This window comes from Sus scrofa, chromosome 9 (genome assembly GCF_000003025.6).
Source record: "Sus scrofa isolate TJ Tabasco breed Duroc chromosome 9, Sscrofa11.1, whole genome shotgun sequence".
NCBI classification, from domain to species: domain Eukaryota; kingdom Metazoa; phylum Chordata; class Mammalia; order Artiodactyla; family Suidae; genus Sus; species Sus scrofa.
The window spans coordinates 17434196-17448313 of NC_010451.4; the positions used below are offsets into that span (position 1 = coordinate 17434196).

The following is a 14118-nucleotide window of genomic DNA, read 5'->3' on the forward strand; positions in this document are numbered from 1 at the left end:
GATCCGGTGTTGCTGCGGCTGTGGCGTAGGCCGGTGGCTATAGCTCTGATTAGACCCCTAGCCTGGGAACCTCCATATGCTGTGGGAGCGGCCCTAGAAAAGGCAAAAAGACAAAAAACAAAACAAAACAAAAAATCAAAAAACGTTTCAAAACATTTGGTCAAATAGGATCATAGGTCACTGTGAAACAATACTCATTCACTTAACCAAAATGACAAAAGATTTCAAAAAAAAGTACAGGTCAATTAAAGGCAAAGAAACACAGGCTGTACTCCAAGAAACTATGTTCCTTAACAGAGAGAGGAAACAAATCCAGTCTTGCACCAGCCTACTTTTAACAACAAAATTCGTTTACCTAATTAAATTTAATCTAATCTCAGCCTGACAATGTACAAAACTCCTTTTTCAGAGCTCCCTTTTTACAAACCTTCCACAACTTTTCATATGCATATTAATTTGTCTTATTTTCCATCCAAAAATAACCAGCTCTAGGACAAAATTGTACTTTCCCTTTAACAAAATGTATTTCAATTCCTCATACCTTCCTCTGTTGTAAATACCCATCCTACTTGTCTTGAATACTGAAATGTTTCCCTTATTATTTTTGTTAGCTTTAATTATATATCACAATTTTAACCCTTAAAAACCTTAATCTCTAGCAAAAACTGACAAGCAGCAAGTAATTATAAACTGTCAGTCATACCAGCATTTCCTCCTTGGAATATCCCATAACCTTCAGAAACATGTAATTTCTTTCCCCAATGTGGTACAAGATGTGTCTAATAAACCCAAATATCTTTAGTTTCCCTCTCACAGAGAGATAAAAGCAGGAAAATTTACATCAGTTTTGCAACTAATTTTCCAATATTTCATCTTCTTTGAAATGACCCAGATATTCAATAAATTTCCATCATGTAACTTAACAAAACTCAAGTTAACCAAAACCTGGAAAACATAATTATTCCTAAAGAGTTGACCTGAAAACTATTCTCTCATTTACCTTTATAACTTATAAAAATATTACCACACCAAGGTTTTTTTTTTTTTCCCTGACAAACTCCGTAATAGAAGTAACATGGACATATTGACCTTCAGTAAACTTACTTTTATAGTAAAAGATACATCTATACTGATTAAAGCAGCAAACTTTAGTTAGTTCCTGTATCACATGACCTGAAATTCATTGTGGCCACTTTCTTTCATATTTAGAAATATTTAATTTGTAAGCATTTAAAGTCAGTTAACAGAGCTCTTTAATAAATTTAAATTTGATAACATTTCTCAGAGGTAAATATATTTCACATGTATAATGTGTACACATATATATAAACAGACAAACTAGAGATTTCATAGCTTCACTTTAAAAACATAGTTATGCCCACAACTAACATCATACTTAACAGTGAAAAGCTGAAAGCATTTCTTCTAAGATCAGAGTGAAGGATGTCCACTCTTGCCACTTTTATTCAACATACTTTTAGATGTCCTAGCCACAGTAATCAGAGAAGAAAAATAAAAGGAATCTGGAGTTCCTGTCGTGGCTCAGTGGTTAACGAATCCGACTCGGAACCATGAGGTGGTGGGTTCAACCCCTGGCCTCGCTCAGTCAGTTAAGGATCTGGTATTGCTGCGAGCTGTGGTGTAGGTTGTAGAGGCGGCTCAGATCCTGCATTGCTGTGGCTCTGGTGTAGGGTAGTCGCTACAGCTCCAATTTGACCCATAGCCTGGGAACCTCCATATGCCGCAGGATCGGCCCAAGAAAATGGCAAAAAGGCAAGAAAAAAAGAAAAAATAATAATCTGAATTAGAAAAGAATAAGTAAAACTCACTGTTTGCAAATGACATAATGCTGTATGTGGAAAATCCTGAAAATGCTATCAGAAAACTTATTAGAGTTCATTGATGAATTTGGTAAAGTTGCTGAATACAAAATTAATATATAGAAATGTGTTGCATTACTATACACTAACAATGAAATATCAGAAAGAGAAAATTAAGGAAAAAATCCCATTTACAATAACATCAAAAAATAAAATGCCTAAGAATAAACCTACCTACCTATGGAGGCAAAAACCTATCCTTGAAAACTGTAAGACACGGATAAAAGAAACTAAAGATGCTACAAACAGATGGAAAGATATACCATGTTCCTGGACTGGAAGAATCAATACTGTTAAAATGATCATTTTACCCAAGGCAATTTATAGATTCAATCGCTCAATCCCCATCAAATTACCAATACCATTTTTCACAGAACTACAACAGATAATTTTCAAATTTTTATGGAAACACAAAAGACCCTGAATAACCAAAACTGGACAGATACATATAAAAGAATGAAATTAGAACATTCTCTGACACCATACAAAAATAAATGCAAAAGGAGATTAAAAAAAGTAAATGTAAGACTAGATACTATAAAACTCCTAGAGGAAAACACTGGCAGAACATTCTTTGACACAATTCATAGCATATTTTTTTTGGATCTGGCTTCTAGAGTAATGGAAATAAAAGGAAAAAATTTAAAAATGGGACCTAATTAAACTTAAGTACTTTTGCATTGCAAAGGAAACCATAAACAAAACCAAAAGACAACCTATGGAATACAAGAAAATTTTTGCAAACTCTGCAATGGACAAGGGATTAATTTCCATGATTTCCAAACAGCTATATAGCTAAATATCAAAAAAACCCCACATAATCGAATTAAAAATTGGGCAGACGATCTAAATAAATTCTAGACTGAGAGCTTGCTCTCTTTCAGTTAATTTACAGATGTTGCCTCACTTGCATTTTTTTATAGGAAGAAATCTGATGTCAGGTTCATCTTTTTGCTCTATACTTAGCATGGCTATTTAATTTTTTTTTTCTGGATGTTTTTATTAGAATTATTTTGATCACTACTTTATTTTTATTTTTTTGCTTTTTAGGGCTGAACCCACAACATATGGAAGTTCCCAGACTAGGGGTCCAATTGGAGCTGTAGCCACTGGCCTACACCACAGCCACAGCAACGCAGGATCCAAGCCATGTCTTTGACCTACACCACAGCTCACCGCAACGCCAGATCCTTAACCCACTGAGCGAGGCCAGGGATCGAACCGCAACCTCATGGTTCCTGGTTAGAGTCATTTCATCTGAGCCACGATGCCACGATGGGAACTCCTGATCACTACTTTAAATAAAGTTTATAATTAGTGCCGTGGTTTAGTTTTCTTCATGTTCCTCGTACTTGAGTGTTGAGCCTCTCATGTGTCATTTTACATTTTCTCTCAAATCTGAAAATATTTCAATCATTTCTTCAAATTTTTCTTGCCACTTTTGACTTTTACACAGGTATTAGGCCTGTGTAAATTAAAATGTCTCAGAACTCACTGGAACCTTTTTCCTACCTCCTCCTCCCCCACATTTTTCCACTTTGGATAGTTTTTATTGTATTTTCAAATTTTCTAATCTTTTCTTCTGCAAGACTAATTTGTTAGGAATTCTATCTAATGCAGTTTTCATCTAAAACATTTTACTCTTGATATCTAGAAACTCAAATTGATCATTTTCTTCATCCATATCTTCTAAAATTTTAAAGATGTACATGTCTGCTAATTCTTACATCTGTCAGTTTTGCTTTGGTTTTAAATGACTGATTTTTTTTTTTCATTATGAGTTGTGAATTCCTGATTTGCTCATGCCTGGTGATTTTTGACTGGATGCTAAATAATATGATTATTACATTGTTTGATGGTGGATATATTTATAATAAATCTTTTTTTTTTTTTTTTCCTGTCTTTTCTAGGGCTGCTTCCTGCGGCATATGGAGGTTCCCAGGCTAGGGGTCGAATTGGAGCTGTAGCCGCCACCAGCCTACACCAGAGCCACAGCAATGCGGGATCCGAGCTGCATCTGCGACCTACACCACAGCTCACGGCAATGCCGGGTCCTTAACCCACTGAGTGAGGCCAGGGATCGAACCCGCAACCCCATGGTTCCTAGACGGATTTGTTAACCCCACTGAGCCACGATGGGAACTCCCTCCCCCCGCTTTTTTTTGCTTTTTAGTGCTGCAATTATGGCTTATGAAAGTTCACAGGCTAGGCTCAAAGCTACAGCTGCCAACCTATGCCACAGCCACAGCAACATGGGATCCGAGCCACATCTGCAACCTACACAACTCAGCAACGCCAGATCCTTTAACTCACTGAGTGAGGCTATCTATGCATCCTCATGGATATTAGTTGGGCTCGTTACTGCTGAGCCACAATGGGTATTTCCTATAATAAAATCTAGAGCTTCATTCTCAATGTATGGGTATTACTCAAAAAGAGTTCGATCTTTTTAGGTCTGAGTTTTAATATACATTATTCACAGGCAGGGTACTGCTCAGTGAAGGTTATTTATCCCCCACCAGTGAGGTAAAATTCTTAAAAATATTCTACCCAGTGTCCCATGAATCATGAGTTTTTCCCATCTGCTGATAGAAACAGACATTATTCCTGGCCCTGTAGGAGTGCTGGATACCAGTCCCCATTCACATGTATGCATTTTGTATGTGTGTGTGTTGGCGGGGGGAGATAGTTCTTTCTCTAGCCTCAGGCAAGTTGTCTTATATGTATGCACTGACAGGTATTCAGTTAAGTACTCTAAGTGGATCCTGTGCTCATCTCTGAAGTGCTCTCTCTATGCAGCATTCTCCTCTACTGAATCTGTCTGTGAACTCTAGTCATTTTGGTCTCCACAGACTGTCAGCTCCATCTCTTCAACTGTAAGAATGTGCAGGGATGGTAACCATTTTATTTGGCTTAGAATGGAAGCATAGTCCAGGGCAAATCAAACTATATTTATTTGTCACCCTATCACTAGGCTCTGGCTGAGCTCCCCTTCTCTGTACCACAGCCAGAAGCTCAAGATAATAAGCTAGGGTAATGAAAGTCTCCCTAGAAGGTAAATCTGGTGCCTGATATTCCATCTTAGCCAGAAGACAAAGACTAGATTAGATAACCTTCCTTATACATAGATATTTCTTCAGCACTCTCCACAACAGCCAACTCTTAACAAGGATACTTATGGTTCATACCTTTAAAATTAAGCAATTAAGAAAAACCCACTTCTTGAGTTGTGAAATGGATGGATCTGATAGGTTGGGGATTTTTGTAAAATCATGGGGTCTCAACTAAGATCCATTCTAAAGGGAAGAAACTGGAAATGGAGAAAATGAGGGAAATGTAACCCTGCTGCAAGAGAGCAGATGCAGGGTATAGGGATAATGGACAGAAGGACAGTTTGACTCAGTCTGTGAAGATCATGGCCTGCAACGCAATGGTATTTAAAGTTTATCCTGCAGGCTAGTGGCTGTCAACCCTATCTATATACCAGACTCCACCATGAAGATTTTGAAAAACATCTATATCAAAATACAGCTTTTAGAGTTATTTGTGTAGTAGTTCTGAGGTACAGTCCAAGCCTCTAATGCTTTAAAATCTTAAAAGGTAGCCCCGATGCACAGATTTTTATGTCAAAGCATCCGGTATAGGTCAAAATTGCTATGAAAACAGTAATAATAATAATAAATATATTCACTGGAACACACCCTCACACCACGCACAAAAATAAACTCAAAATGGCTTAAAGGCTTAAACATAAGATAAGACACCATCAAACTCCCAGGAGACAACACAGGCAAAACATTCTCTGACATCAACTGTACAAATCTTTTCTTAGGTCAGTCTCCCAAGGCAACAAAAGTAAAAGCAAAAATAAACCAATGGGGCCTAATCAAATCGACTCTCATACTAAGTGAAGTAAGTCAGATGGACAAATACCGTATGATATCACTTACATCTGGAATCCAGCTCATGGCAACGCTGGATCCTTAACCCGAGCAAGGTCAGGGATCAACCCGCATCCTCATGGATACTAGTCAGGTTCAGATACTACTGGCTGCAGTGAAGGTGGGCAGCTGCAGCTCCAATTTGACCCGTAGTCCGCAAACTTCCATATGCTGCAGGGGCAGCCCTAAAAAAATAACAACAACAACAACAAAAAAAAAAAAAAAAAAAAAAAAGAAGGAAAGAAAACATAAAACTGAAGTAAATTGTACAGTTCATACATAGCTGCCGCTCTTCATTTACCTCCCTTACTGTCAAAATAGTTTGCTTTCTTTCCTCTGATTAGGAAACCTGCAGAGGCAGCTGGCTTGTGATATTCTGTGTAGGCATGTTATAAGTAAATCATGTACAGAAGCTAGGAAATCACTTCTCATATGGCTCAAGTCAAAAATATTTGTCTCAGGTGAGATCAAGATGGTGGATAGAAAAATGTGGATCTTACTTCCTACTCATACATCAAAAACACATCTACATGGGAAACAATTTCATAGAATACCTACTGAATGTTGGCAGATCTCATACAATCAGAACTGCAAGAAAGATCAACCATGAGGCTGGGCAAGATGAAAGAAAAAGAAAAAAAAAAAGGAATCAAGATGGGACCTGCACCCCTGGGAGAGAGCTGTGAAAGAACAAAGCATCCCTCACTCTGGGAATCCCTTTTACTGGCTGGGAGATCAGCAAGGGCAGAAAGGGAGGCATCTTCAGAGCCTCACAGGAGTGTGCAACAAGCTTGCGGCAGGTACAACAAAGAGAGACCCATACAGATGGTCCTGGCCACCATGTTGCATTTCCCCAGCCTGAGACATGCATTTGCTGCGGCACACAGGGACCAGGTGCTGAAACAAGCTTCAGTGGACAGACCTGGGGAGAGGACTGGTTGTCTGAGTGGAGATGATGGAGTGTGGTCTGGGCCTTAAATGGGAGTGTGTGCTAGATCAAGCCCGGGTCTGCCGCAGATGACTCACTGTTAACTCCTCTGAAGAAGGAGGAGTGGGGCCCCCAGCAGCCTCGTTTTCAGCATGCTCACAGTGGTGCAGCTCCAACTCTGGGAGCATGCATGTGCCAATGGGTTGCCCATACCAGGAGGAGTTGAACCAAGTCATGTATCTGAGTCTGTGAGACTCTGGCAGATTTATGCCACTGATGCCTACAAGCTCAGAGCCTGTGGGGAATCCAAGTGGATTACTGGTCCTCCTGTGGCTGGGGTAGGTCCAGCATTAGCAGCTGACAGCTTTGCAGATGCACATATGAAGAGGCAGAGCAGGGGTATGGGCTGACTGCTTACTTAGCTCCCGTGGCAGAACCAGTGCCTCTCTTTCAGCAGGTCTGTGCCGATAGCTTTATGATCATAGTACCTGAGAGAAATCTAGGCTCACTGCCTGCATTCCCAGGGCTGAAGTGGGGCCAAGGGCAGTGCCAACAACAGTGTACTTTGTGAGCCCTTAAAATAGGTCACAGGAGACACCATGGAGCACATTTCCTTGGAGAGCTCCGGTGGAGGAATAATCAATAGTCCTCTCCCAGGACAAGGGCTCCAGTCCTGCCTACCTCACACCACAGCTCAGAAATGGGTCTGAGGACTTCTACTAAAATAACTGGGGAGCAGACCTTGCCCCTGACAGGTCTGTGACAACCACAGAGCAAAGAGGTCCTGCTCAACATTCAGTGCAGTTTCTGGTCACTACACCACCAATCACATCCCCTATCAAGGGGATAACGGCCAGCATATACAAGGCAGGCTCCAAACTAAAAGAGCCCTGGCATCAAAAATACTAGACTCCCTCAGGCTACACAGGGACACTCCCATATAAAAACAGCCCTTCAGGACAATAGATAACTCTTTCTCCTAAATTCATAGAGTGAGAGAAATGGAAGTAAAATGAAGAAGCAGAGGAACCACTCTCAATTAAGAGAACAAGAGAAATACCTTGAAAGAGTAAACAATGAAACAGACCTCTCCAGTCTACTAGACCCAACGCTGAAAGAATTAAGAAAGGCTATTGATACACATGCAAATCACTGTAATAAGGAATTAAGAGTCTACAAAAGGAGCCAATCAAAATTAGTCAACTCATTTGCTGAGGTGAAAACCAAACTAAAGGCAATAAATAGCAAACCAAATAATGCAGAAGAATGAATAAATCATCTGGATGACAGAATAATGGAAATCACCCAATAAGAAACTAGAAATCAGGAGTTCCCTTCGTGGTGCAGCAGAAACGAATCTGACTAGGAACCATAAGGTGGAGGGTTCAATCCGTGGCCTTTATATAGGTTCTATATTTATATAGAACCACAAAAGACCTAGAATTGCCAAGTCATCCCGATAAAAAAGAACAAAGCAGGAAGCACAGCTACCCCACACTTTAGACAATACTTCAAAGCTACAGTAATCAAAACACCAAGGTAGTGGCACAAAAACAGACCAAGGGATCAGAGAGCCAGAAATAAACCCACACACCTACAATCAATTAATCTTCCACAGTGGAGGCAAGAATATACAATGGGGAAAAGACAGTCTCTTCAGCAAATGGTTTTGGGAAAGCTAGACAGCTTCACATAAATCAATGAAGTTAGAACACTTTTTCACACCAATGCACAAAAATAAACTCAAAATGGCTTAAACACTTAAACATAAGATATGAAGAGAACATAGGCAAAACATTTTCTGACATAAATCATACCAAGTTTTTTAGTCTCCCAAGACAATAGAAATAAAAGCAAAAATAAATACATGGAACACAACTGAACTTATAAGCTTTTGCACGGCAAAGGAAACCATAAACAAAGTGAAAAGAAAACCTACAGAACAAGAGAAAACATTTGCAAACAATGCGACCAACAAGGGCTTAATTTGCAAAATATATAAATAGCTCATATAACTCTGTAACAAAAAAACCCCCAAACAACCCAATCAAAAAATGGGCAGAAGATCTAAACAGACATTTCTCCAATGATACAGATGGCGAGTGGGCACATGAAAAGATACTCAACATTACTAGAGAATGCAAATCAAAACTACAACGAGGTAACACTTTACCATGGTCAGAAGGGCCATCTTCAAAAAGTCTACAAATAATAAATGCTGGAGAGGGTGTGGAAAAAAGGGAACCTCCTTCACTGTTGGTGGGAATGTAAATTGGTGCTGTCACTGTGGAAAACTCTATGGAGGTTCCTTAAGAAACTAAAAACACAGTTACCATAAAATCCAGCAATCCCACTCCTGGGCACATATCTGGAGAAAACTGTAATTTGAAAAAAATACATGCACCCTAATGTCCACTGCAGCACAATTTATAATAGCCAAGATGGAAGCAACTTAAACATCCATCAACAGAGGAATGGATAAAATGTGGTATATACACAATGGACTATTACTCAGCCATTTAAAAAAAATGAAATAATGCCATTTGCAGCAACATGGATGGACCTAGAGATTATCATACCAAGTGAAGCAAGCCAGACAAAATCTCATATGGTATTACTTACATATGGAATCTAATAAATTATACAAATGAACTTATTTACAAAACAGAAACAGACTCACAGACTTTGAAAACATACGGTTACCAAAGGGGAAAGGTTGGGGGGAGGAATAAATTAGCAGTTTGGGATTAGCAGATACAAACTACTATATATAAAATAGATAAACAACCAGGTCCTACTGTATAATTAAAGCAACTATATTTAATATCTTGTAATAAGGTATAATGGAAAAGAATCTGAAAAATAGATATACATATATATCTGAATAACTCTGCTGTATACCAGAATCACGATATTGTAAATCAACTATACCTCAATTCAAAAAAAGCACAAATATTTACTGCTAACTTTAGACCTGCAACCTCAGTGACATGGCTCATTATTAATACATATATTTCTACATGCTGGTCCATTGATATGTGCTTTGCTAGTTGCATCACAATTACTAGGATTCTTTTTTTAAAAGCAAAAACTTAATTGGAGAAGGGCAGATTAAGAATGCATTCCCTGATGGCCTAGTGGTTAAGGATCCAGTGTTGCCACTGCTGTAGTGAGGGTTCAGTCACTGGTCTGGGAACTTGCACATGCCGTGGATGTGGCAAAAAAAAAAAAAAAAAAAGAATGCATTTGTCCACAGGCACTTCTATAGGTGTTTAATCTGATTTATGTGAGTGAAAATACTGGGATAATTAAGGAAATCCTCTGTAGTGAAGGATCCCTGGAAACTCTCAGGTAAAGAGAGCTTGCAAGGGATGGGTAACACAAGTCTTGAGAGCTATTTATAAAAAATTTAAGGACTGTTCTGTTTTCCTTTATTAAATATTTAAGGGTTTTTTTCATTTTGCAAAAAGAAAGCTACAAAAGCTTTAGTCACAACCTTGTTCATTTTTTAAAAACTTCTGAAATAATTAGGTATAGCCATGTTTATGTGGTTATGTTTTGCTATATCATAATTTGAAAATGTGATGTGTGGTAAATCTCCTGTTTGAAATTCATAATGTTCTCAGATATGCTTGGAGTTTTGGTAACTTTTAAAATAGTTATTTTTTTTCCTTTTAGTCACAAAGTCAACCATGGATTTTTACGGGTTTTTTTTTTTTTTTTTTTGGAATGCTAATTTTCCTACAAAATGTCTGAGGTTGACCAGTTTAAGAAAACTTAAAACTTGTAAACTCTGTACTTTCATAAAATTTAAACTTGAAAACTTAAAAAAAAGAGAGAATTACCAGGATTAATTTATTAAATAATAAACTAACACAGAGATTCCTGGGCTCCACCTCTAGAGACTGACTCAGTGATTCTGGAGGAGAGAATAAAAATTTGTTTTTTTAAGATACCCTCTAGTGTTTCTGATATTCTGCCAAGTTTGGGAAGTAGTAGTGTACTAGGAATCCATCCTACTGGTCACAAACTTAGACAAATAAAATCACCTTCCTGTACCTTCTTTTATCTTTAAAAACAGAACTGCACTAGATGATAAGTAAGATCCTTCCTTGGGTATGAGGTCAAGGTTTCCTAACTCCTTGATGACTGATATTACTAGGGAAGCTTAAACTGCCTGTACACAGTAAACAATCAATAAACATTTGTTAGTAATGAAGGAGACAAATTATATTAGTTGTAAGGAGCCACTTAGAATTTCTCCAAAAACACTCAATTGGGTTAAGGGAACAAATAACGTTAAGACATTGTTACTTATGGTGATGCATTTTCCAGTATGGTAAGTACTTCAAAGTTCATTCTCCATAAAATTTAATATTGTGTTTTCATGTGATTATATAAACAAAGCATAGCTCCAAATGTTTTCAAAGGATTGAAACTGGACTGATTTCACAGGGTTCAAAAAACGCTCTGTCCTTACACTAAGTAACTATGTAACCAAATATCTTGTGGAGGACCCTGGGAGGTAAACAGCATCTTACAGATGAGGGATCAACAAAAGCAGACTTGCTGTGTGACTAAATTAAAACAGAGCAAGAGCACAAGCAGTGATACCGGCGGCTCAGCTCACCCAACAGGAAAATTTTAAGTGGAATAGACAATGCTGAGGTTAGTAAATGCCTACTCGGCACACCACCTCGGAGTCTAAAAATTAGGGGAGGAATTCCCCTTGCGTCTCAGTGGTAACCACCCGGGTAACCAGACTAGGATCTTCCATCTCTGGCCTCCCTCAGTGGGTTAAAGATCTGGCAGTTGCCGTGACCTGCCTGTGTTGCAGACACTGCTCGGATTTGGTGTGTTGCTGTGATTGTGGCGTAGGCCCGCAGCTGCAGCCCAATTTGACCCCTAGCCTGGGATCTTCCATATGTCAAGGGTGCGGGTCTAAAAAAATCAAAACCACAAACAAAAATTAGGGGAAAAATATTCCGTAAACATCTCTCAGTAAGGCAGCTTTCCAGGAACACACTGCTAACAGGTGTGCGGGCCAGTCAACACACCTGTAGATTTGGGCAGTCCCGTTTTCTTTTCTTTTCTTTTTTTTGGAAAAGGCTACCAGGTGATTGCAGAGTACTGAAAACTATAGAGGACCTGAAATGTACGCTGTAGTTTACCAAAAGTCTGGGCCCCAAGATACCACCTAAGTACCACAGTTTAAGTTTTAACTGGCCGCAAAGGCTATCTGCGAACCCAGATTACCTTATGGTTACTCCAGAGGGCTGCATCGTCAGCCACATTTGATAATTAAAAGGTTCGGAAAGACGCCTGGCGGGGCTCTAATGGTGGAGCCTGGCTTTCAGAGGCGCGCTTTAAGAGGAGGAAGGTCCTGCCCAAACCCCCGGAGGCGAGGCCCTGCAGTAGGGTCGCCCGGACCCGCAGGGGCCTGGGAGGAGGGCGTGGCACCCTCGCCTCCCGTTCCCCGGGAGCAGACAGAAACCCCGGGTATCGTCTCCCTACGGAGCACGGAGGCATCCGAGATACGGTGTCTTTCCTCACCTCTCCGTAGGGCTGACGGGAAACGCCTGCGGGGAGCTGAATCCCAGCGGCGCCCGCTGCCTTCAGAACGCAGGAGCAGCCAAACCCTGCGGCTCCACATGTCCTCAGTCTTCCGGTAGGCGGGAAGGGGTAAAGGCTGTCAGAAGCGCGCTCGGGTTTTCGGGCAAGGTAGTTCTGGTGCCGCGAGGATGCTGGGAAATGTAGTTCCCGGCCTGTAACACACGCATACGCCGACGAAGGTTCCTAGCGCACCCCCGCAAAGCCGGGCCTCTTCACAGGCTGACCCACGATTCATTAGCATGGCTCAGAGCGGCTCCGCTTTTCCCACCGTCCCTCCCCAGCCCGAGAACGCCGTTACCACCCTAAGAAAGCGGAATCTTGTTTGAGGACCTGCCGGCGCCCATATCCTGGCAATGAAGTGTACAACTCCACAGCCAACTCACACCGGAGAGCCTACGGCCATTCCGAGCTTGGCTCGACCGGAGACGGAAGTCTAAGGAGAACGGCACTCTGGGACCTGCAGTCCTCGGCCGCTGAGCAAAGGAGAGGGGGCGGTATCGCAGAGGTCTTCTGGGAAGTGTAGTCCAGCCAACGCGTCATTCCTGCCCTTTCGCCCTCTCGTGGACAGGAAGACGAAATTTCTTTGTTTTAGTTGCTCTCTTCAGGAAAATTGAATTCCTCTGTTTCTAGGGTGGAGCTGATTTTCACCATTTATCACTGTCAGACCTCAGTTACTCCAGACTTTGCCCCACATGGTAAAATGCTGAAAATAACACACAGGAGTTGTGAAGTTCAAATGTACCAGTATATTCTTTGTGAATTCTAAAGTGGTAAACAATCATTAGGTTTTAGTGGCTTAATTATTCTTGCAAGGATGTAAACAGTTACCACTGGATTACTCAGTCTACAAATTGGTTGTCATAGCTTTGTGAGCCTCAGCTGTATGACAAACACCATCCAAAGCAGTAGGCACATTAAAAGAACATTTGATTCCTGCCAGGGCTTTAACAAGAAGAGGAAATATAAATGGCTCTTTAAAAATTGAAGAAAGGAGTTCCATTCCTGGCTCAGCAGGTTAAGAACCTGAGTGGTATACATGAGGATGCGGGTTCCACCCCTGACCTCGCTCAGTGGGTTAAGGATCCTTTGTTGCAGTGAGCTGCTAGCGGTATAGGTTGCAGAGGCAGCCCAGATCTGGTGTTGCTGTGGCTGTGGCATAGGCTGGAAGCTGCAGCACCAATTCGATCCCTAGCTTGGGAATCTTGATATGTCGTGGGTGGGGCCATAAAAGACAGGGAAAAAGACTCCCTCTCTAAAAGCAGCCTGGTTAATCCATACCTCAGAGGCTAATAAGGTAGCAGGAAGTGGGTCCTGATTTATTCACTGTGGAGGACTGCTTTTATTGCATTTTTACCCTTATGAGCCCCCAATCTAAACATATCTTACATTCCTCACCAATCACATGTATGAAACCATTACATATATCCCTATTTTCAATTAATTCAGGACATAACTACTATTCAGGAAGTGGCAGATCAGCAGTGACTATCCAACATCAAGGGGGTGAATTCCAGCTGAACGCAAAGATGCTTGTCAATTGGCAAATTGTCGTTTCCAGCTTCATCTCCAATAGCAGCACAATTTCCTTAGGCATTCTGCAATGCCTGGGCCCTCCTGAGGATCCCAAATACCTTTCCTCTGATGCCAGGAGGTCAGAGGTCCCGGGGTGGACATAGTTGCATGAGATGGCCAGATTTCCTCCAGCTCTGTGAATGTAACTCTGGTGACTCCAACGAGAATGGATACAGCCTGGGCC

At 40.7% G+C, this 14118-nt stretch overlaps 1 protein-coding gene across 3 annotated transcripts in view; it reads right to left on the reverse strand.

Annotated features, from left to right (window-relative positions):
• The window catches only part of CCDC90B (coiled-coil domain containing 90B), a 32637-nt gene extending 19223 nt beyond the window's left edge, over window positions 1–13414 (reverse strand). Inside the window, exons 1-2 of one of the 3 annotated variants that reach the window (XM_013979203.2) lie at window positions 12303–12809; window positions 5831–6006 (exon numbers count right to left, since the gene is read on the reverse strand). Coding sequence is in view for 2 of the 3 variants with exons in the window: in XM_003129718.4 (XP_003129766.1) it covers window positions 12303–12402 (100 nt within the window). In the remaining variant the exon portion in view is untranslated. Of the gene's footprint in view, window positions 1–5830; window positions 6007–12302 lie in introns of all 3 variants that reach the window. The other 2 variants (XM_003129718.4, XM_021062586.1) reach the window with 2 other exon arrangements.